Source organism: Pan troglodytes, chromosome 9 (assembly GCF_028858775.2).
Source record: "Pan troglodytes isolate AG18354 chromosome 9, NHGRI_mPanTro3-v2.0_pri, whole genome shotgun sequence".
In the NCBI taxonomy this organism is placed as follows: Eukaryota; Metazoa; Chordata; class Mammalia; order Primates; family Hominidae; genus Pan; species Pan troglodytes.
The window spans coordinates 6,838,580-6,863,423 of record NC_072407.2 but is presented as its reverse complement, the minus strand read 5'-3'; the positions used below and the strand labels follow the sequence as shown (position 1 = coordinate 6,863,423).

Below are 24,844 nucleotides of genomic sequence, written 5' to 3'. Positions count from 1 at the left end.
AAAGGACCCAGAATAGCAACAATTTTGAAAAAGAAAAGTTGGAGGCTTCACACTTCCTGATCTCCAAATTGACTACAAAGTAACAGTATTCGAGAAAATGTGATACTGGCATGAGATAGATATGTAGATCAAGGGAATAGAATCAGAGTGTAAAAACGGAGCCATATATCTATGGTCAATTGATTTTTGACAAGGATGCCAAGAACGTTCAATGCGGAAAGAATAGTCTTTTGAACAAATAGTGTTGAAACAACTGATATCCACATGAGAAAAATCAATTGGACCACTCCACATCATACATAAAAATTAACTCAAAGTGGATCAAAGACATAAATACGTAACAGATAAAGCTATAAAATTCTTAGGGTAAACATACGGGTAAATCTTTATGACCTTGGATTTGGCAGAGGTTTCTTAGCTATAACGCCAAAGAACAAGGAACAAAAGAAAAAAAGTAGATACATTGGACTTTGTAAAAATTAAAAGCTTTTGTGCTTCAAAAGACACCTTAAAGAAAGTGAAAAGACGACCTACAGATGGGAGAAAATATTTGCAAATAGTCTATCTGATAGGGGACTTGTCACTGGATATATAAATAACTCCTTCAACTCAAAAACAAAAAGACAAATATCCCAACTTAAAGAATGGATGAAAAATCGGAATAGAAATTTCTTCAGTGATGACATATATACAGTCAATAAACACATGAAAAGATGCTCAACGTGAGTAGTCACAGGGAAATGTAAATCACACCCAAAAGGAGATACCACTTAACAACCACTAAAATGGCTATAATTGAAAAAAGATAATAGCAAGTGTTGGTGAGGATGTGGAGAACTTACGCAGTGCTCAAATGCTGGTGGTGAGAATGTAAAATGATGCACCCACTTTGGAAATAACTGGTCAGTTCTTCAAAAAGATAGTTATCGGCCGGGTGCTGTGGCTCACACCTGTAATCCCAGCACTTTGGGAGGCCAAGGCGAGTGGATCACGAGGTCAGGAGATCGAGACCATCTCGGCCAACATGGTGAAACCCCGTCTCTACTAAAATACAAAAAATTAGCTGGGCATGGTGGCACGTGCCTGTAATCCCAGCTACTTGGGAGGCTGAGGCAGAGGAATCGCTTGAACCTGGGAGGCAGAGATTGCAGTGAGCTGAGATTGCGCCACTGCACTCCAGCCTGGCGACAGAGCAAGACTTCATCTCAAAAAAAAAGATAGTGATCATTTGACTCAGCTTTCCACTCCCATGTGTTTTCGTATCTCTTTCTTTTCTTCCTTTCTTTTTCTTTTTTTGAAACAGAGTCTTGCTCTGTTGCCCAGGCTGGAGTGCAGTGGCACAGTCTCGGCTCACTGCAACCTCTTCCTCCCGGGTTCAAGCAATTCTCTTGCCTCAGCCTCCCGAGTAGCTGGAATTACAGGCACCTGCCACCATGCCCAGCTAATTTTTGTATTTTTAGTAGAGATGGGGTTTCACCATGTTGGCCAGGATGGTCTCGAACTCCTGACCTCAGGTGATCCACCTGCCTTGGCCTCCCAAAGTGTTGGGATTACAGGCGTGAGCCACCAACACACCCAGCCTTTCATATCTCTTTCATGCCCAGGAGATATGAAAACACATGTCCACACAAAAACCCACGTGCTCTAGAAGCATTATTCATAGTAGTCAAAATGTGGAAACAATCTAAAATGCTTATCAACAAATGAATGGATAAACAAAATGTTTATTCACTGTATATCACACGATGGAAGATTATTCATTCATAAAAGAATGAAGCACAAGGCCCGGGTGCAGTGGCTCACGCCTATGGTCCCAGCAGGTTAGGAGGCCGAGGTGGGCGGATCACCTGAGGTCAGGAGTTCGAGACCAGCCTGGCTAACATGGCGAAACCCCATCACTACTAAAAATACAAAATTTAGCCGGGCTTGGTGGTGCGTGCCCGTAATCCCACCTACTTGGGAGGCTGAGGCGGGTGAATTGCTTGAACCCGGGAGGCGGAGGTTGCAGTGAGCCGACATCGCGCCACTGCACTCCAGCCTGGGCGACAGAGGGAGACTCTGTCTCGGGGAAAAAAAAAAAAAAAAAGAAGCACTGAAGCACAAACCTTGAAAACATGATGCTAAGTGAAAGTAACCAGTCACAAAGGACCATACATTGTATGATTCCACTTATATAAAATGTCCAGAATAGGCAAACCCATAGAGAGAAAGATTAGTTATTGCCTAGGGCTGAGGGGGATGGAATAGTGGGTTTGGGGGTGATATTTAAAAGGCACTGGATTTCTTTTTGGAATGATAAAAATGTTCTCAAACTGGAGTGGCAGTTGCACAGCTCTGGGGATACACAGGCACACATCACTTTTTTGCACTTTGTGGATATTGTGTTTTTTAAAAATTAAATGTGTGTGGTAAGCCTGCATTGAGCAAGTCTATCAGTGCCATTTTTCCAACAACATGTGCTCACTTCATTCTGGGTCAGCATTTTTTGGCAATAAAGTGTCTTTCAATTAAGGTAGGCACATTGTTTTCTTAGACATGGGGCTATTGCACACTTAATAGACTACAATATAAACATAACTTTTATATGCAGTGGTAAACCAAAAAATTTGTGTGACTTGCTTTATTGCAATATTTGCTTTATTGCAGTGTACTGGAACCGAACCACAATATCTCTGAGGTATGCCTATACTAAAAACCATTCAATCATATTCTTTAAATGGGTAAATTGTATGGTATGTAAACTATATCTCCACAAGGCTGTTAGAAAAAAGCTATAGCAGAAGATATTTGGGGTCCAGGGCCAAAGACTTCTTAGACCTGACATCAGAAGTGTAATCCATAAAAAGGATACATTGAATCTCATCAAAATTTAAAATGTTTGCTCTGTAAAGTACCCTGTTGAGATGATTACAATGAAAGCTACAATGAATAAATATTTGCACCCTGTTTCTGACTTAGGATAAGTATCTAGAATATATAAAGATCTCCCAAAACTCGACAGTTAACAAAAAGTCTAATTGGGAAATGGAAAAATGATATCAACAAGAATTTCACTGCATAGAATATAAAAATGGCAAACAGGCACATGAAAAGATGTTCAGTATCATCCTAATGAGGAAATGTAAATGTAAACCACAATGAGATCTCACTACACACCTATCTGAATAGAGAAAATTAAAAACAGTGTGAACATCAAATGCCAGCAAGAATGCAGAGAAACTAGATCACTTAGACCTTGCTGGCAGGAATGGGGAATGTGAAATGGTGCAGTCACTCTGGAAAATCAGTTTGGTAGTTTCTTATAAAACTAAACATGCAACTGCCACACAACTCAGCAATTACAAGCTTGGGCTTTTATCCCAAAGAAATAAAAACTTATGTTCACACAAGAACCTTACAAGAATATTCATGTCATCCTTATCAATGTATAAGGTTCCCATGGCTGCTGTAATACATTTCCACAAACTTAGTAGCTTAAAACAACACACGTTTTGTTTTTGTTTTTTTTTCTCACAGCTCTAGAGGCCAGAAGTCTGAAAAGAGTCTTAGGGGACGAAAAATCAAGGTGTCAGCAGGGCTGGTTCCTTCTGGAGGCTTCAGGGGAGCATCCCTTCCCTTTCCTTGCCTTTTCTTCTGGAAGCTGCCTGCATTCTTTGGTTTGTGACCCCTTCCTCAAATCACATTGCCATTTCCTGCCCCTGCTTCCATGGCCACGTGACCCTTTTTCTTTTCTGTAGTCAAACATTCTTCTGCCTCTCTCTTATAAGGACCCTTGTGATTACACCGGGCCCATTCAGATAATCCAGGATGATCTCTCCATCTCAAGGTCCTTAATTTGACACATCTGCAGAGTGCCCTTTGCCATAGAAGGCGATAGTCACAGGTTCTAGGAGTTAGGACCTGGTTACTTTGGGGGCCATTGTTCAGCCTACTATGATTTGTAATAGCCCAAACTGGGAATGACCCACATGTCCTTGGATGAGGGAATGGTTAAATAAACTGGGGTATATGTCCATACCACGAAATTCCACTCAGCACTATGATTTAATGAACTGTCGCGATACAAAACAACCGGAATGAATCCAGAGAATGATGCCGAGCCAAAAGACCCAGTTTCTAAGATATTGTGTATTGTGTGATTCCATTTACATGGCATTTTTGAAAAGACAAAACTACAGAATCAGAGAACAGATTAGTGGTCACCAGGGATTAGAGGGATGGGGTGGGAGAAAGTTGGTGTAAAAGGACAAATAATGGGAATCCTTGTGGTGATGGAAACACTCTGTATCTGGACTCTTGCTGTTGACATCCTGGTTATCATATTGTGCTATGGTTTTAGAAGATGCTACCACTGATGGAAACTAACTAAAGGGTGCATGGGATCCCTATTATTTCTTACCATTGCATATGAATGTCTAAAAATAAAAAGCTTGAAAGTGTCATTTTTTTAAATGGGCAAAAGATCTGAATAAATATTTCACTAAAGAAGTACACAATTGGGCACTAGGCACGTGGAAAAATGCTCAGCATCATTAGGAAAATGCAAATCAAAACCACAATGAGGTAACCATTCCAACTGGACAGTATTTTTTTTTCTTTCTGTACTTTCGTGGAAGGGGTGCTAGAGTTGGAAAATTATCATTTTTGCAACTACCACAGTAAAGCCTGGTTTCCAAAAGCATTTAAATCTGGAGAGACTTTTTTTTTTTTTTTTAACCAGTAGCAGGGTATATGCATGGCCTTAAAGAATCTCCCCCGATTGTTTATTGGTTGCAAGGCAAAATATAGTAACTGTAAGGTAGAAAAGTGGATACGGCCTCAATTTGGTGATCAAAATAACATCGTTAATAAGGGGCAGATACACTGTGTGCCTCAGGATGTGGTACACTGAGAAGGACATCAGGTCACTTACAGAGTACACAACGTGGATCTAACCTGAGGAAACATCAGACTCCCCCAAGAAGTGGCAGGACTGTATCTTTAAAAAATATCAGTGTCATAACAGAGAAAGAGACTAGAAATGTTCCAGATTAAACAAGACTGAAGAGACACATCTAAAGGCAGTACTGACCCTGAACTGGATCTTGCAGTGGAGGAAAAAATGCCACAAAGGACATTGTCATGGCAACTGACAAAATGGGAACATAGGCATTAAATTAGGTCAAAGTATTATATTGATGTTTAATTGCAGAAGTCAATAACTGTATTACTGCTTTCAAAGATAATATCTTTATTTTTCAGAAATACACAGCAAAATGTTTAGGGGCAAAGAGCTGTGGAGTATGCAACTCACAGATGTTTCAGAAAAACATGTTATGTGAATATAATGTAGAGAAAGGGGTTCAAATGATAAAGCAAATGTGGCAAAATGTAACAATTAGTAAACTGGTAAATCTTAGTGAAGGGTATGTAGGTGTTTTATATCTCGTGCTTGTAATTTTTCTGTAGTTCAAAATTATGGCCAAATAAACAGTTTGTTTTGTTTTAAGAAACAATCCTGAGGGACTGCTTTAGCTCAGCAGGTCACAACTGGGGGCAATTTTGCCCTCCAGGGGACATGTAGCAACATGTGGAGATGTTTTTGGTGGTCATAACTGAGGCCGGAGATGCTGCTAAACATCCTGCAATAGACAGGACTTCCTCCCTCAACAAAGAATTATCCGGCACTAGATTTCAATAGAGGTACAGTGGAGAAACTCTGCCCCACTTGGCTGACAATAAGTCACTCTGCCAGGACTGGTGGGCAGGAATGCCGGCCGGGAAAGAGGAACCCTGCCTGTGGAATTCAAGGTCAGACAAAACGAGAAAAACAACCTGGCTACATCACTGAAATTAACAAGCCTATTCCTGTGTCACGGGCTGAATTGTGTCCCACAGGGTTTGCAGTTGAAGCCCTGGTCTTTAATACCTCAGCACGTGACTCAGCATGTTTGGAGACAGGACCTTTAAAGAGGTGATGAAGCTACAATGAGGCTGTTAGGGTGGGCCCTAATCCAGTGTGACTGGTGCCCTTAAAGAAAAGGATATTTGGACACACAGAGAAACACCAGGGTGCAAGTGCCCAGAGCAATGGCCATGTGATGACACAGGAAGAAGGCGGCCATCTGCAAGGCAAGGAAAGAGGCCTCAGGGAAAGCAGCCTTGCTGACACCTTGATCTCAGACTTCTATCCTCCAGAATTGTGAGAAATAAATGTCTGCTGTCTAAGCCACCCAGCCTGTGGTATTTTGTTATGGCAGTCCTAGCAAACTAATACATCCTGGAAAGTTAACACATAGAAATAAAAGTTCTGTACATAGAAACAGGTTCAAGAACCTATGTTCTTGAACAAAATGAATTTTAAGCGATAGAGAACGTCACAGAGTATGTACACCAAAGGAAATTAAGCAGAGATTATAAATTTTAGAATAGAATTGAAATAGAAATAAAATTCAATTAGAGATAGAATTAAATCAAAATAAAATTGTTTCAGCGGCCTTAGAGGCATTTTTACTATTTTACTGATTGAGAAAAACAAGATGCAGAAAGCAGGTATGATATGATCCCATGAGTTTGGAAAACAATGATAATGCCTTCATTATGTCACATGTATTTTATTTCATTGAATATTATATGAACATCAGGAAAAATGTAAGACAACAAATCCTAGATTATCAGCATAGGTAACAGAGAGGAGGGGAGCCCAAGCAAACATAAGAAAAAAGTTCTGTACTGAAACACATCTATTCCATTCTACTCATCTGTAAAGTTAAAGTGTGAATATTGGAAAGTAATACAATATTAAGGACACTAAAAGAAAGAATAGCCCCTATTCAGATCTGGTATTGATAGAGCCTGGGGCCAATTTGGTAGCAGAGACACAAGACTGTTTGCTGCATATGGGTCCTGGGTGAGCACTTACATGTTCTAACTCACTCAGTCAACACAGGAGTCCTGGGAGCAGGCACAGTTAGGATCCTGAATTCACAGATGTGGAAACTGAGGCACAGAGAATGCAGTAGCTTGCTTAGGGCCACATAAGAAAATGGCAGAGCTGGGCTATGGCCCTAAAGAAGGTTGGCCATATAGATTGTGCCCCAAACCACTCCATGAAACCTGCCACTCAATTTTTAGAAACATAATTGTACAGGAAGATTTAATTTTCCTGTCTCAGAATTTGGCAGATGTATTAGGGTTTTTTTTTTTTTTTTTTAACTAAGGGCAGAGCAGACCTAAATGAGGCAATGAATAAGTATATATACACAATCCATCTCAATGTACATTTTGTCTGTCCATGTATACAAATAAAACTTTGTGTTATACAAATACAGAAGATATTTTCTGAGGTCTGTGGAGCATTTACAAAAATAATGATGTTATTTTCAACTTGGACACAAAGAAAATCTTCATTTATAAAAAGTGGAGACTTCATAGGCTACATCCTTTCACTGTAAGCCTACTAAATTAGAAATAAATAACAGTGATAAAAATTTACTGCTTAAAAATTAAGAAGACATTAAAAGAACTCTAAAGAGAAAAATCAAAACACAAAATTAAAACTATCAAGAAAGCAATGAAAAGGAACATATTTCATAATCAGATCTACATGTCAGAGCTAAAGCTGCAATCAGAGGAAAATTTATAGCCTTTAAAAATGCCTTTAGTAGAAGAACTTCAAATAAATGAACTATGACTCTTAAGTAAAAGAAAACAAAAATAGAGTTAGCCAAGAAAAGGGAATTAATAGCTATAAAAGCTTAGATTAATGAAATAGATAACAAAGAGTACAAAGATAGTTTTCTGATAATAAAATATAAATAAAACATAAATTTCTCATGTGCTTGATTAAGAAAAAAGGAGAAAAACCACAAAAGTTCAGGCATAAAGGAAAAGAAAAACAAAGAGATGATAGAGAAGACCATAAAATCACTAAAGGAAAAAATCAGTTGCTACCAAGTGGCAACACAATTGAAATGCTTGAGGAAATTAAATAGCAATGAATAAATTACTCCAAAACATGCAATAAACTAATTTAGAACAACATATCATAAAACAGACTAAAAAGAAATTACTAAAGATATCCTATAAAACATGTATCAGGCCCAGATGGTTTTACAACTCAATTCTATTTAACCTCTACAGAAAAGATAATCCCAATGTTCTTCAAACAGTTCCAAGACACAGAACAAGGAAGGTAGATAAAACTTTGTTTTGTAAACCATTGTATTTGCCCCCACATGATGGCAGATTTCATACTCTTCTGAAAGATGTACTGTTATTTCTAGGATCAGATATCAGGGATGTCCTGCATCAGTGATGAGAGTGAAGCTTCACAGTTTTGATGGCTGTTTAACGGAGATATGATACTTGAAGCAGACCTCCACTGATGGGTATGTCGGTGGTTTGCAATTTTTTACTATTTAACAATTGCAGAAATCAATATCCTGATGATGGATTATTTTGCAAATGTGTAAGATATGTGTAGAATAAATTTCTAGAATGATTCAAAGGCATATGCATCTTTAATTTTGATTGAAATTGCCTTATTTATCTCCACAGAGGTTTGTATCAATTTATTTTTCCAACATCAATGACTGAGACTGAGTTTCCATGTACACATACCCATAGAGTGTTATCAAACTCTTTGATATTTAATAATCAGATAAGTTTCAAAAACCCCATTGCTTTAGTTTGCATTTCTCTTGTCATAATTGAGGTCATCCAGCATATTTTCATTCTTAAGAATTATTGGTATTTCCTTTTCTGTGAACTGTTTTAATATCCTTTAACTTCTATCTTGATTTACAAGAGCATTTTTATATAGCAATTAAATTAGCCCCATGCCTATAGGTGAGTGGCAACTGGTTTCTTTAGGTTATCAATAAAAAATTATTTTCAGTATGTTTTTTTGCTATGTAAAATATATATTATATATTTATTATAAACAGTTTTATTGAGATATAATTGACATAACTTGCTTATGTTTAAAGTGTGCAATTTGGTAACTTTTGACACATGATGAAACCATCGCCATGATTATGATAATGAACATATCCACTGCCCCAAAAGTTTTTTTGTGCCCTTTTGTCCTTTTCCCTCCTACTACTACCCCTGATCCCAAGGTAACCACTGATAACCACTGACTTGTTTGTCACTCTATATTAGTGGTCATTTTCTAGATTTTTACATAAATAAGATACCATGTACTCTTTTTTTTTGTCTGGCTTCTTTCACTCACCATAATTATGTTGCAATTTATCCATATTGTAGGCATATCAGTGGTTCATTCCTTTGTATTTCTAAGTAGTATTCCATTTTAGGAATATACCACAACTTTGAAAAAAATCTATTCAAATGTTGATGGGTATTTGGGTTGCTTCCAGTTTGGGGTTTCCAGTTTTTATAAAGCTGCTATGAATATTCCATGTACAAATGGTGGCATGCATATGATCTTATTTCTCCTGGATAAATACCTAGGAATAGAATCGCTGTAGAATATGGTAGGTATGTATTTAACACATTTACAAACTGCTGAACTGTTTCCCAAATGGTTGCATCGCTTTGGACTTTGCATTCTCACCGGGAGCATATGAGAGTTCCACCTCCGACACATCTTTACCAACACTTGGTATCATCCATCTCCCTCATTTTATATAATATAATAATTGGGCAGTGGTATTTCATTGTGTTTTTTATTTGCATTTCTCTAATAACTAATGATATTTCAGCCACATCTTCAGGCTCCACTTCTAATTCTAGTTCTCTTGCAGTTTTCACAACATCAGCAGTTACTTCCTCCACTGAAATCTTCAACCCCTCAGTCATCCATGAGGGTTGGAATCAACTTTTTCCCAGTTCCTGTTAATGCTGATATTTTGATGTTCTTCCATGAATCACTAATGTTCTTAATTTCGTCTAGAATGGTGATTCTTTTCTAAAATGTTTTCAATTTACTTTGCCCAGATTCATCAAAGCAATCACTATCTATGGCCGCTATAGCCTTATAAAATGTATTTCTTAAATAATAAGACTTCAAAGTTGGCATTACTCCTTGATTATGGGCTGCAGAATGGATGTTGTGTTAGCAGCCATAAGAACAACACTAATCTTCTTGTACATCTCCATCAGAGGTCTTGGATGACCAGGTACACTGTCAATGAGCAGTAACATTTTGAGAGGGATCTTTTTGTCTGAGCAATAGGTCTCGAAAATGGGCTCAACATATTCAGTAAACCATGTTGTCAACAGATGTACTGTCATCGGGCTCTGTTGTTCCATTATAGAGCATAAGCAGAGTAGATTTAGCATAATTCTTAAGGGCCCTAGGATTGTTGAAATGGTGCATGAGTACTGGCTTCAACTTGAGCAAGGTTGCCACAGACCTTCAATTTGTAAAAAATGCATTATCAGCAAAGTGCAGTCAATAAGAATGAGACACGCCTGTATTTTAAAAATCTCAATTTCTGGTTATTTGCTGCAAGAATATATGAATGGAATTGATTTTTGCATATTAATCTTGTATCTGCCACCTTACTAAACTCATATATTAGTCATAGTGGTCATCTTGCATGTTCATCAGATTTTCTACATAGATAACCATGTCTTCTGCAAATAAAGACAGTTTTATTTTATAAAATAAAACTCTCTTCTCAATATATGTTACTTAGACTTGCTCTCACAGGAGATTGGGGCTTCTGCTTACACTGCATAGGTTGTCTAGAAGATCCCATATCTAAAACATGGATCATGAAGGTCCTGGATTGGTTCACTGGGTCACCCTGTACAAGCAAAAGTGCAGCTTCTCCAGAGGCATGTACCTTATACAGGATACATAGGAACCCCACAAACAAAAACATCCACCACACAAACTCATGATCTAAATTGCAAACCCACAATGAAATGAGCCATCATGAGCAAGAGTCAGAAAAAACTACAGTGAACAGAATTAGACTCTCCAAGAACTGCAGATGATGAAATGACAGGATAGAGGGTACAAAATATGCATGTTCAAATGACCTAAAGATTAAAAGTTGTAGTTTAAAATATGAGAAAGGTACAAGATGCTAAAATCAAGCAAATTAAACCCACATACAAGGATTTATAGGGATGGAAAAAATATATAACTGAAAGTCTCAGTGGGTAGATAAAGCAGTGGAACAGAAACATCTCAAGAGTTAGAAACTGCATAGAAAATTCTGTGAATGAAGCAGAGGGAGACAGAGATAGAAAATCTATGAGACAGCTGAGGAAGACAATGAGATGGTCAAATAGAAGTTTCTGGAAAAGATCAGAAGCATTAGGGGAGGCAATATTCTACAACATAATGGTACTGACTTTCCACGGTTGATGAAAGACATAAACCCTCAGATTCAGGAATCACAACAAAGTGTAGGCATGATAAATAAAAATAATGCACCACCTTGGTACAGTACACTGAAACTTCTGAACACTAAAGTCAAAAGGAAGGTTTCTGAAGTCACTAGAGGTAGGGAGGGTCACTTACAAAGGAAAATCAATTAGCCTGATGACCCACAGAAGCCAGGAGACTGCAGTGTTATAGCTCCAGAGTCTTCAGACAAAATGTACATATTAACCTGTTACTTTCCCCCAACGAAACCATCATCCAAGAATAAAGGCAAAGTAAAAATATTTCAGACAAACAGAAACTGAGAGTTTACCTTCACTGAAAGAAACACAGACTTCAGGAAAAAGGAAATTAAATCCAAATGGTGAGACAGAAAACTGCAAGTCTGTGAGTAAATATCTCAATGTATGCAGCATCAACAAAAAGAGGATTGTTTAAAAGACAAAACCAAAATACTGGGCAACAAAGGCCCAGGAAACGGCAGGAGGCAGTAGGATCTGGAGCACCTTGAGGTCCCAGTGAGGTTCCAGAGGAGTTGGGGTGACTTTTGATCTCAACTGGCAAAGCATTCAGGATTTAATCCTGCGGCAGCCACCGAAAGTGCACAATCAGAACAAATGGCTTTGAATGGAGGAGTGCGTGAAAGGCCAGGCTTGGTGTGTTGGGCTGAGGACGCGGAGCCGGGAGCAGCAGGAGGCTACAGCCTGACCCTGTGAGAACCAGGCTCACAAGTGCAGAAGTGAGAGGTGAAGCTGTTCCATGACGCATGCCTCCCAAAAGCACACACACGAGTGTGAACGATGAGTCCCCAGACCACACTGGGGACCTCTGCGTATGTGATGCGTGCTCCTCCAGCACGCTGCCCCACTTCACAAACGGGAAACCACACAATAGTCCCAGGTCACCTGGCAAACATGTGGTGACACACACAGGCACAGCTTTGAAGACGCCTCCCCAGAAGCCCCTCAGAATCACCTCCAGGCCAGGTGGAAAGGTGCATGCTGCCCGATCCTACGTCACAGACCACGACCTTCCAGCCCAGTGTTCTCTGAGCAGCGAAAGGCCTCTGAGGCGGCCTCCAGGACCAGTGAGTTTGGGGAAGTCTCCTCTGGCCTCCTAGGGGCGTTCAGGAGGCCACCTCCGGCCAGCCCTGCTCTGACAACCTGCCTCCAGTCCCTTTGTCAAGACAAAACCCCGGTGGCACAGCCCTGCATTTTTATCGTGTACCCACCATGGGTTAGGCATGGTACCAGCTCGGGAAGGGTCAGTGGTGAAAGACAAAGGGCCACTCCCCTGTGAGGAGGGGACTGGACAACCTGGTCAATGGTGACCTGGCTGTGGAGACAACTGGAGTGGAGGAGGAGCAGGGTAGGCAGCTCAGGATGGAGGCGGCTCCTTCAGGACTTCTGGGATCCAGGAAAGACAGTTCCAGGCAGAGTGAACACAGTGGCTCTGAGGCAGGGACAGCGAGGCAGGATGGCCAGTATGCGGCTCCAGCCCAGGCCTCTTCTGACCTGCAGATGTGGATGGCCATGCCCGCTTGGACCCTCTGGGCAGGAGGCTGCCTGTGTGTCTGCCCCCACCCCACAAGCATACAGAGGATCTTCAGGACCCCCAAGGCAGCAGCAGCCGGGCGGTGAGTGTCAGGCTCCCCAGGCTGGGCACAGACAATGGCCACCACATCCTCACAGGTCCCCAGTCCCTTTGACACTGCCAAGCCAAGTGGCATACGGTTGGGTCCCCATGCATCCTTCATGAGCAGTCTGTGACACTTCACTGCAAAGACTCTAGGTCTAGGCTGGCCAGCCCCTGCTGTGCTCTGGCTCTCGGGCTGGGCGGCTGCTGACATTCCCCTCCCTCCCCACCCAGGTCAGAAGGTTGGGGGAGCGGCAGCGGGCCCTGCTGCGTGGGATGAGGGCTGGTGCCTCCCCTCAGTGAGGCTGCTCTGCAGGGACCACACAGCCCATTTTTGCTGCAGGTTAGTCTGTGTTCTGATGCTACCGTGGGGGACCTTCTACCTTCCCAGCCTCCCTCCCCTGAGGTCTGCCACTGCCATACCTGCCTGTGCCTCTCGACAGGCTCAGTGAGGTGTCAGGACACACAGGTGTCCTCAGGAGTTCCCCACATGGCCCTGGCCTTCCGTTTCTCCATCTATAAATGGGGCCAACACCGCACAGCACCAGCTAGAGCACGAGCTGAAGGGGCTTGTGTGCAGGTGGATGGCGCAGACAGGTAGCAGCCCTGAGGCAGGGTCAAGGGGACTTCTGCCTAACCCGCAGGTTCGCACAACAGAAAGCACAGCCAGACAGGTCGAGGCCTGGGTTTGACTTTGCGGGGGACTCAGCGTGGCTGTTCGTACCCGCCGTGCGGGAGTGGGGCTGTGGGGCTTCCCCAGGGGTGGCATCTGCCCTGGGATCAGCATCTCCTTCTCCCCAAGCCAGGGCTCTCCAAGAGCCTCCTGGGCAAAGGGGACTCCGGATTATCAGGGGTCGCTCTGTCCCTGGGGGCCAGGCCAACAGCTCGGGCTCCAGAAAGCTGGTGGCTCCAGCCTGGGCTGACTTATCAAGTTAGGAAAGAACAAACTCCAGCAGGAAAGAGAAATCTTCTCCGTGGAGGAGCATGCCACAAAAGGCGCCTGACTTTCTCCGCACTTGCCCCTCATTAACATTCCGCAGACGGCACTAATGACTTCATAACACTAACCAGCCTGAATGGACGGCATCGATTCGGGCTGCCCCGCATTCAGCAAGCAGCAAGCGATGCTTCTCCAGGCCGCACACAGGCTGGGTCCCCAGCCCCCGGCCACGCCCACCTGCCCATTAGCATGCGCAGAAAGCCCCCATTTGCATGGAGACAATGGTCTCAGCCCTGAATCCGGAGCTGTGGGGGCACTGGGCATTGGTTGGCACAATCGCCCTTTGTGCCGGCTCCAGCGGGCAGGCGGGAGCACGTCCCAGGGGCTCACTGAGATGTGGTCGGGTCCCAGCCCAATCCTGATGGCATCTAAGTCCTGGGGAGCCTGGTGCCCAGTGGAGCGGGAGCCTGGACTTGGTCTTGCCTGGTGACTTCCACATGGGATGCCCAGGAAAGCCCCAAGGGGCAGGGAACACCACCCAGCCTCCTGCCAAGGAGGTGGGGATGCAGGTGAGCCATCCTGAATGAACTGGAGCTTGGTGGGCTGGGCTGGTGCCTGCGAGCACAAAGGGTTGCGAACACTGTGGGTTTGTCCCCTCTCTGCCATGCATAAGATGTGACAGCATCCTTACAACTGCTGGTAAGCTGGGACATTCGGGTTGGTCCCAGGCACTGGGAAGAGGTCCGAGAGGGAGAGATGGATGCAGAAATGACCAAAGGGTAAAGGGACGGCTGCTGAGGAGGGAATGGATCATATTACTTGGATGGCTGAGCACATACACAGCAGGTGACCTGTGGTGATGCCAGGGCATCAGCACTTGGCCTCCCACACCTCCTCTGCCAGGCATAGAACCCTGGCCACTTGGCACAACTGAGGCAGGGCCTGGCTTCCAACAGCCCAGAGTCCGGAACAGTGGGGTCCAGCCTCCAAGGGACTGGGCCACATGGAGCCCTCCCATGGGGCATGGAAGGCAGAGAGAGTGGGGAGCAGTCCCTCCAGGATGGGGTCAAGCCTCCTTAGAGGGACATGCCTTGGAATCACGGAAGAAGGGGGCTGAGACTTCAAGGAGCAGAAACCGGGTCAGCAGAGACAAAGTGAGCAGGAACCAATGCAAGGCCCACGTGCGTGATGTCTGTCTGGACAACAGCAAGTGGTCAAAGGGGAGTGGGCTTCAAATGCTGTGCTCCCCCCACCACCTGGAAGATGAGGGCTCTCCCATGCTGGGAGGGCAAGGCCACTGTTTCACATGGGGCCTAAACTAGTGCTTTCTGGCACCATGATAACCAAGTGTTTTCAAAACAGGTGCCCTTTTCCTCCAAGGGGGACCGCGCCCTGGGACGGGGGCTTCTGCGAACATTTGCCAGGGCATCTGCATTGGTGCTGCAGTGCAGCATCGGGCAAGTGCCATCTTTGTATCAGAACACAGTCACCACTATGTCTGCCTCAGAGGAAGCAGCGAGCAGGGCCACAGATGGCACCTTTGCACGAGGTACTAGGGAGCAAACAGGCTTTGCTGTGTTTTCTCCTGGGAAGACAAGGTGCACGCCCCTGTCCTGGTGGCAGCACAGCTATCTCAAATACCCCACGCTGGGCTCAGAGGACAGAAAAAGCCAGAATCCTTCACATTTGGTTTTAAGAGAGCTGCTAGAGAATTTGGCAGTTTGGGATCACAGTCCCCAGAAGTGGGCACTGAAGTCACATGCAAGAGAAGTTGGAGCTCCCAGGGAGAAGTGGGGTCCCTTCTACCTCTCCTAACTCTCAAGGGCATCCATGGCATCCGTGGCCAGTGGGCAGGAGGTCTCCAGCCCCTCACACTCTGTAGAGCTACCCAGTTCACGGTCCTGCCCTATAGGATGTTTGTCTCAAAACTGGTCCCGAGATGACGGATGCATCACGTGTGCCTCCTGATGCAGCCAGGAGGCCAGGTCTGCCCTGGAGCAGTGTGGGGAGGCCAAGCGCTGATGCCCTGGCACCACCACAGGTCACCTGCTATGTCTGTGCTCAGCCAGCTGCACTTCTGGGAACAGCAGAAGTTGGCGGGAGGCATGGGGGGGCCACAACCAGACACTGCTGTGTTCCTGCCGTGTGGCTGAAGCACATGGGCCCAGCCTCCAGGGCCTCACTCATGCGAGCCACAACCGGGCACTGCTGTATTCCCGCTGTGTGGCTGGAGCACACGAGCCCAGCCTCTAGGGCCTCGCTCTCCACATCTGTCAAAGAGCCACGCTTACGAGTTAGCGTGGGTAAAACCCCTCACCAGGGATGGAGGACATCTAAACCCTAGACAGGTCTGCCATCCAATCGTCAGGTCCCGCAGAAGGTAGCTTCATCCCAGCCCCCGCTGCAGGGGTGAGAGGAGGGACGCAGATCCGAGCCACACCATCACGCACAGACTCGGGGCCCCTGGGCTGCATGAGAAGGGCCTGGCCCGTCAGGCTCCCCACGTTTTACCCAGGCCTGGTGCTGCTCCTCCAGAGCCCCATCCCCAAACCCCTTACCTCTGGCGTCCCTGCCAGTGGGCCCAGAGATCACCCTAGCCACTTTCCAACCACAGCCCGTGGGCTCGGCTGGGAGGAAGCCAGGCAGCTGGAATCAGGAACACAGCCTTCCCTCAGTACAGCCGGATGGAGCTGACCCACCCCATCACCTGCCCAGGCTTCCTCTCGCAACAGAAGGCGTGGCCAGCTCCTCCTTGGGAAGACTCTGAGGGGAAGGCACCTGGAAGGTTTACAGAAGTTTCTAGAAGCTCCACCCTCTGTCTGTTCATACCTCGTTGTCAGAGACCACAGCCCAAGGGAGAAACTCACTGGCTTGCTCGGGCTCCCAAAAAAGGCAGTGACCTTCCCGGCCCCGCGGCCCCCACCTGCCTGAGGGGTTCTCACCAGAACTGTCATAGCCGTCGACGGAGAAGTGGTCCGGCCGCCGCTCTTCTGGGGGGTCGCATGTGATATGGGGGACTGTGAGCATCTTCTCTCCAGGAGTCACCCCATTGTCTTTGTCCAGCTTGAACTTTTTTTTCTTTACCTAAAAAAAACAAGACAACAGATTAGCGGTTCCTGGACATCGTCTGCCAGGCCCTACGCTGGCCCCAGAGTGCCCGCGCAGCCGCCCCGAGCCCGGCCCCCGCCACATACACCCGGACAGGGACCTGAGGCCTAGGGCCAGCTCCAGTGTCTTCACACAGAGACAGGGCGGGGCTGCTGGGGGTCACATGGGGGGCTTGGCCCAGGTGCTGCCCTGTGAGCTCACGGCCTTGCTAACAGGACAGCAGGAAGCAGATAAACGTACAAGATGGTGCCAGTGGAGGTGGTAACAGGGGCTGTGACCAGTAGGGGTGAATGCATATCGGGGGAACAGGCTGGGGGCCAGCAGGGCATGAAGAGGGCGCCTGAAGTGAGGGAGCAGGCTGTGTGGAAATCTGGGGGAACATTCCAGCACAGGGAACGGTAGGCACGGAGGCTCCACCGGCAGCTGGAAACTGGGAAGGCCAGGTCTCTCCACAGAGGGGGTGGGCACGGGCCAGGAAGGGGAACCATGCCAGCGTCAGCCCCAACCCCTTATGACCCCAGCCATGTCACAAGACTTCTGCCCAGCGCCTGCCAAACTCCACTGCCCTGTGACCTCCAGACCCCCTTCGCTGCACCCCTGCATCACCTCCCTCCCCTGCTGCTCCCCTCCCACCACCCACTGCGCGCGGCCCCCTGCCCACTGCTCACCACCCACTGCGCCCCGCGTGGAAAGCCCAACCCTGAGGCCCTCTGAAGAGCCTTCTTTCCAGCCCGTCCTGCTCCCAGAGCTCCATCTCTGGAGCTCTCATGCCCTGGCCCTGGAATGACCGGTCCTACATACCCCCAAGTCGGGGGACATTGGGATGGCAGGAACCTAGCATCGGGTGTATGGCCCGGTGTCCCGAACGATGCTGACTCCCTGACACAGGCTGTACCAAGCCAAATGCATGGTGAGATCCCAGCCTTGTGCTGCGGCCCCCACGGCCTCCCCACCTGCTAGCAAAAAGGCCCTGCCCTGGTGGCAGGTGGGCTACTCACCACCACAGACTTCTTGGGTTTGGGGCTGGGTGACAGCAGAGTGTGGCTCCGGTGGGGCTTCCGGATGTAGATCTTCCAGGTGGAGGAGTCGGGGTTCTCGGCAGCATAGCACCTCCATGCGGTCTGAGGTCAGGCAGGGGGAGAGGCTGTCACCTGCTGAGCCACCCGGCGGGGGCCCTTATAGAAGCTACAGCTCCCCCTCCCTGTTCCCCAGGCCTGGCCCCTCCCCTCTGGGTGGCAGGGTCTGGGACCTCAGAGTCACAGGCTTGACATGGTCCCAGCTCCCAGACCCTCTGCCCAGGCAGCCTGGCTTGGTCCCTTGCTGCGCCAGGCAGCTCACCGCCTCATGGGCTAATTGTTACCCACAGCTGGGACACCACAGAGGTCTTTACCAGCCCTGAGCCAGCCTTGAGCCAAAGGCGAGACTTGCAAAGGTGGGCAGGTCGCACATCATCCCCAGGTGCCAGGGTACACAGCGTGCATAGGAGACCAATGCAGAAATGGGCAACCAGTGGCCACACAGTGAGGAAGGGCTGAGAAAGAGGGGTCGCCCAGGACCTGCAGGTGCTGAGCAGGGGGCAGGGAGAGGCAGGATCCCTAGGGCTGGCAGGAGGTGAGGTCTCTCCCAGAGGCCTATGCCACCTTGCAGTTGGGGGAGCCTCTGATGGCACATGGGTGCAGCTCTGAAGCCAGCATTTCAGAGAGACCCCATGGCAGCACCACATGGGAAGGGTGGGAGGAGGGGACACTATCGGCAGAGGACCCGGCGGGGGAGCAGTTGTGCAGCATCCAGATGGGCAGGAGGGGCTCCCAGGGCCTTGTATGAGGACATGTCCTGGTGGCCTTGTCATCACTGGCCACATGAGCCTGAGAAAGGGCCGAGTGGAGAATGTTCCCCCACACTGATGGGCTCCTGGGTGACAGCCCCAGGTAGACACAGCAGATGGCGAGGGGCACCTGCAGCCCTCACTCCCATCTAGCACCCAGGGACAGGCAGGTGAGGGCACAAGCCCAGCCTTCCAAGGCCCGAGTGTTACACACACAGGCTGAGCACTCCACGTGGTCCCCCAACCCTGGCAAACCCCACGGCCCCTGCCCTGCTCCTGTGCACACCTGCCACCTGGGGCCCCTACTCCAGTCCTCCCACAGTGTGTGCAGCTTCCGAGGGAACCCCTTTCACAGGACCTGTGGTTCCCAGGGAGTGGGACCAGGAATCCAATGTGGTCCCCTGCCAGGCGTGGGCGGCCAGCATGCTCATGCTGGGACCAAGGCGGGTTTACGGGCCTGATTTACGGTCTCCCAGGAAGGAGAAACTGTGAAGCCATAAAACCAGGCTAAGAGTGGGAGCACACAGCCCCCCCGATGGCTGAGCCAGGAGTGCAGGAGGACTGCGACTGGCCCCTGACAGCCTGGGCCTTGCCTGGGGCAGCGAGCTCAGGAGGACTGCAGGGGGGACGCCAGCCAGCGGGGGCTGCCCAGGTCCTGGGCCTTCCTGGGGGACATCAGGCCCAGTGTGCCCAGAGGAACTGACACTGTGCTCCCAGCCACTGCACTGGGCGGAGGCCCTATCCCCAGCGGGCACTTGTCATTCAACCCGGCAACGCCCACCCTCTGGGCACCTCAGTGGCTGTTCCTCAGGGCAGCCCTGGCCCTGCAGTGGCCAACAAGAGAGACCCACAGGGACGCAATTCTCAAGTGACTCCTGTGCCAAGTCCTTGCCTATGTTAACAGAGCAGTCCCATTCTCTGGTGGGTCCTGGAGAGCCTGGAGTGACAGAGCCAGAGCCCAGCATCCCAGAGCTTGGTACTACCTGCCTCCCCACCCGCCTCCAGAACCTTCCTGCCCCTGTTGCTCCAGGGCTCTGCCTTTCCCAGCCCACTGGCCTTGTGAGCCCAGAGGGAGGCCCATGCCATCCATCGCCAGTCCTCACCTCCAGGCACCAGGGCCTCCCGAGCCCTGAGGGATGCCAGGCCCTCCAGAAGGCACCAACTGCACAGCTGGGTCCTACCTCCCTTGGGGACAATCACCTGGCCACCCCACTCCCAGACTCAGCCCTCAGGTTGTTGTGCAGTGGGAGGGAGAATGGGAGCACAAGGGAGCCTCAGAGCCAACCACGTCCACTCCTGGCATGGCCACGGCCGTGCCTCCTCTCCAGCCCACAGGGCATGGCCCTTGATGGGAGCAGCTTTGGAGGAAGACAGGCTCCAATGCCCCGTGCTCACCCCATCACCACAGCAGCCAAGGCTTCCACAAGCAGAGTACGCCCCACAGGCCAGCCAGGCTGATGCGGGGGCCAATGATGGTTCTGACAGGTGGCCGTGAGGGCTGGATGCAACAATAACAGTGACCAAAATGACAGTGACCAGGGCCTTGCAGGCACCGCACCTGAATGAGTGAGGCTGCCGCCGGGATCTGCCGGTTGAAGTGCTTCTGCCTCTGCTTCTGCTGCACCTTCAGGGCAAACCCCGAGCCAAGAATCCCCTGGGAAGGAATGGACAGGAGGCTCCCGTCCACACAGGCCACTGCCAGCTGGGTGCAGCCTCAGGACGTGGTTACCGGTCACCGTTGTGGGAAGGCCAGGTATGGTCAGTGCTGGAAGCCCCCCCAAGTCCCACCTCGGGCCCAGCCTGCCTGTCCTGGGCCAGCATGGGGGGCAGAACTTATACCCCAGGTCTTATCCAGCAAGGGGCCCAGTCCCATGGGGCAGGGCTGCAGCCGCTCTAACCCATTCCCAGGGACCATTCTGGGGGCCAGGTGGGCTGGTCCATCTGTATGTGCCCAGGAAGGGGTCATACTGGGCACTGGGATTGGGGTCGCAAGTGAGAAGGCAGTCCTCAGCTGAGGAGGACCCTGCTGCTGCCTCGCCCAAGGACGGTTGATGGGATGCAAAGGACCCACCCTGAAGCTAGGGAACTCCCTGTCTACAGAGGAGATCACGTGGTGCACATGCATATGTGACGCGCACACACACACAATAGATATGCACACTAACACACACACACTGACACACACACAAACACACACTAACCCACACACTAGCACACACAAAAACACACTAACACACAAACACTAACACACAGTAACCCACACTAACACACACCAACACACACTAACCCACACACAAACACACACAAACACTAACACACACAAATACACACTAACACACTAACACACGCTAACACAAACACATACTAACACACACTAACACACAAACACACACACTAACCCACATACTAACACACACTAACACTAACACACACTTACACACACAAACACAAACTCTAACGCACACTAACACACACACTAACACAGAAATACAAACACTAACACAAACCCACACACTAATACACAAACACACTAACATACACTAAAACATACACTAACCCACACTAACACACAAACACTAACACACACTAACACAAGCACATACTAACACACACTAACACATGTCTACATGTCATGTGCACACACATATACAGCACATAGATGTATAGGATACATGCCTGTGACACACAGATACATAAATACACATATGCAAACATACTGATATACATGTATAATGCATACATGTGCACACAACACAGCACACATACTAAATACAACATATGCACATACAATATGTATACACAGTATGCACGCACATATACAGTACATACACACCCATGTGATACATATACACATACCCATAGTATACAGGTAACATAAAATTATACACACACAACACAAACACATATTATGCACATACGCACATAACACACACCCACACACCCACATACGGGCATTGTGAACTAGACACATCACCTTACAATCTGTGGTTTCTGGAAAGGACATGGAACAAAACCCCCCCAGCCACAGCGTGGAAGTGCCCTCTCCAGGCACAAGATTCTGCCTCCATGGGGCGTGGTAGCAGCATTGCCCACCCACCCAGGGCCGAGTGAGCAGGCCTGCCCCACGCTGCGCCCATGCGCAGCCACTCCAGGCTGCCTCCCACACTGCCTGCAAGGACCCCAGTGGGGACTGCAAATGGGAAGTCTGCATCCAGGGCCCCAGGGAGGGCAGGTGGGGCTCTGGAGTATAGCACCTTCTAGAAGGGAAGCACCCTCTTGGTTCTGAACGTAAGTGGGTCTGCTCACAGGGAGGGGCGTGCAGCCACCCCAGGACCCCAGCTGTCCAAGGAGCCGGGGAAAACGCACCCATGGGGCACCTACCGCTGGGAGTGCAAAGAAGGAGATGGCAAAGACAGAGAAGCAGGAGGCGATGGTCTTCCCGACCCACGTCTGGGGCACCTTGTCCCCATAGCCGATGGTGGTGACTGTGACCTGCAGGGAGAGGGACAGTGGTCAGCCACGGATGGGACTGGAGCCTCGCGAGGGCCAACTGCCTAACCCAAACCCACCACTCTGATGAGCGGAGAGGCCGGCAAGAGACCCTGACCACCAGGACGACCCCGTGTGACTCGGCGAAAGCACCAGGAACAGAGCCGCGGGATGGCGCGTGTCTCCCAGGCTCTCGGCGTCACACACAAGGTATGTCCCACCAGCACATGCAAGGAGCCCAGCACCCACGAAGGGCCAGGCCTGCTGGCTGGGAACGTGGGCCTGGGAGCTCGCCCCACACTGGCTGCCTCATCTGCCTGCCTGTCCCCAGGAGGCTGGGCCCCTGGGCCACCGACGTTGCTGTGCGCCGGCCCCCAGGAGACCGGGAGCTCCCACTGAGGCTGGTCGTCAACAAAGAGCAGGGGCTGGGATGACGCGCTGCTTCCTGACGCCACTCCAGGGCACCAGATGTTTTATTTTCCTCTTTTCTGAGAGTACAAGATGCAGCTCAAGCCTTCTTCTTGGTGGGAGAGCCATCCGTCCAGGACGTGTGGTGGGACAATAGAAGGCTCCCCCCACCCTTTCCCCCGCGCTGGCATCTGAGGTTTGCTTCCTGGGGCTTCCAGTCTGAGCCTGGAAATGTCATTCTGCAGGACGTAGGAGCCTACCCTGGCTGGGCCTGGTCTGTGCAGGCTGCCTGCTGGGTTCTTCAGGAGCTGGCGCTGAGCCCAACAAGGAGACCCAGAGTGGCCCTGAGGCACAGCTCACCCTGTGGACACACAGGCTCATGCCTGGGCTCATCTGGACAGCAGGCATGGTGGCCCAGACCATGGCTGTGGCTGCAGGAGATCTTTGCAGCCCTGCTCTGGGCACCACACTCAGGACAGCCCAGCATTTACCGGCTTGGGGCTTCTGGTCAAGGTCAAGTGATGGCCACCGCTTGCAGGCCCAGGAATGCCCCAGCTGGGAACCACATGGAGACCCCCACTGGATTCCCAGCCCTATGGGCCCAGTGCTGATGGCAGGAAGGCCTGAGGCCTGTTTAACACACTCTGATGGAAGGCAAGAACAAACCCCGGCCCACCTGAGCCCCCACGAGACCAGGGTCCCTGGGCCACCCTGTGGTTTCCACCAGCCACTGAGGAGGAGGGAGGGTGGGGAGAAGCCCCATGGCCACCCCCGGGCAGGGGTGCACAGGCGCACACGCAGACAGAGAGACAGGTGCACACGGCTCACGCGACTGCCCAGAACTGCCACAGCAGGAGGCTCGGAGGCTTAGGTAGCAGAAGCGGCCACATTGCGGGAAACCAGGCTGTACCGATGAGCACGTTAACGAACAGTGACGAACGCCAGCCACCGCCGCCAGGCCACAAGGCGGGACAGGCCTCTGCTGAGCCCTGGCCGCCACCCAGGCCCCTGCCCCACTAGTGCCCTGACTGCACGTTCGCTTATGGTCAGGATGCTTCCGCAGAGGCTGCTCGCAGGCTGCCTCCCACAACTGCACACGGAGCTCTCCCTGCAGCGCCACTGTCCTTAAGAGACACACACGTGCCCCCATGCCCCTGCCACACACACAATGTGCACAGGAAGCTGTTTACTGCCAGGCCCTTTCAGTGGACCACCCGGCTCTGTGTATGTGCACGTGCACTCACGAGCGTGCCCCATGCAGAGATGGGATGCTCCACATGTGCACGTGTCTGTGCCTGTGCACACATACACACGGAAACACACGATGACCCGATTAGCACACGCACGTGTGTCACAAAGATGACAAGGTCATGTAAAAAGGGAGCTGGTCCCCATGTCCGAGCCTGACACTCTCAGGGCACATTCAGGTGCAGACACCTTGAACGTGCAGCGCGGGCACACGGAGCGCAGCCGGGTCCCTGCAGGGTGAAGCCAGGCCATGGGTGAGGCTGACAGTGGCTGGCAGAGAGGGGGGCCCTGGGGGAACCGGAGCCCCTCGTCTGCAGGGTGTCCTCCCCAGAGGGCCTGCACCCACATGCACAGGCTGGGCTGCCGCTACCTTCCCCAGAGGGCCCAGGTGCACTGGGGTGGGGAGTTGCAGAGGCAGACACAGGGCTGCAAAGTGGGCAGGGCATCGGAGACCCTGTGCCCGTCCTGCCCTGGGGAGTGACTCCCACCTGGCGAGCTCTCAGCCCAAAGGGGTTCAGCCCGGGGTCCCAGCACATCCACTGTTTACCAAGTCTACAGCAAGTCCAAGAAAGCACACACAGGTGGCCCAGAAACGGGCCTAGAAGGGGCTGGGCAGGGCAGGGACCCTGGCCTATCCTGGCCTTGAGCTCTGAGGGCCCCTGCAGCCTGGAGCAAGAGGGCTCCAGAGTCTGTCTAATCCAGATTTTTTGGGGGGGACACTCACCCCTTCAGTATGAACATGCTGATTCCTACTTGTTCATCCAGCAACCTCCTATTCATCCCTCAGACCTGTGCCTGGGCTCGCGCAGCCCCTGCCAATGCCCTGAGGCAGTGCTCACCCCTCCAC

At 49.5% G+C, this 24,844-nt stretch overlaps 1 protein-coding gene across 4 annotated transcripts in view; it reads right to left on the bottom strand.

Moving 5' to 3' along the window:
• The window catches only part of KCNQ1 (potassium voltage-gated channel subfamily Q member 1), a 404,939-nt gene that overhangs the window by 244,356 nt on the left and 135,739 nt on the right, over positions 1-24,844 (bottom strand). For 2 of the 4 annotated variants that reach the window (XM_016920191.4, XM_016920193.4), the window contains exons 7-10: positions 22,234-22,344; positions 20,411-20,506; positions 18,026-18,148; positions 16,862-17,003 (exon numbers count right to left, since the gene is read on the bottom strand). In XM_016920191.4, coding sequence (XP_016775680.1) covers positions 16,862-17,003; positions 18,026-18,148; positions 20,411-20,506; positions 22,234-22,344 — 472 coding nt within the window. The remainder of the gene's footprint in view (positions 1-16,861; positions 17,004-18,025; positions 18,149-20,410; positions 20,507-22,233; positions 22,345-24,844) is intronic. The other 2 variants (XM_016920192.4, XM_024346905.3) reach the window with 2 other exon arrangements.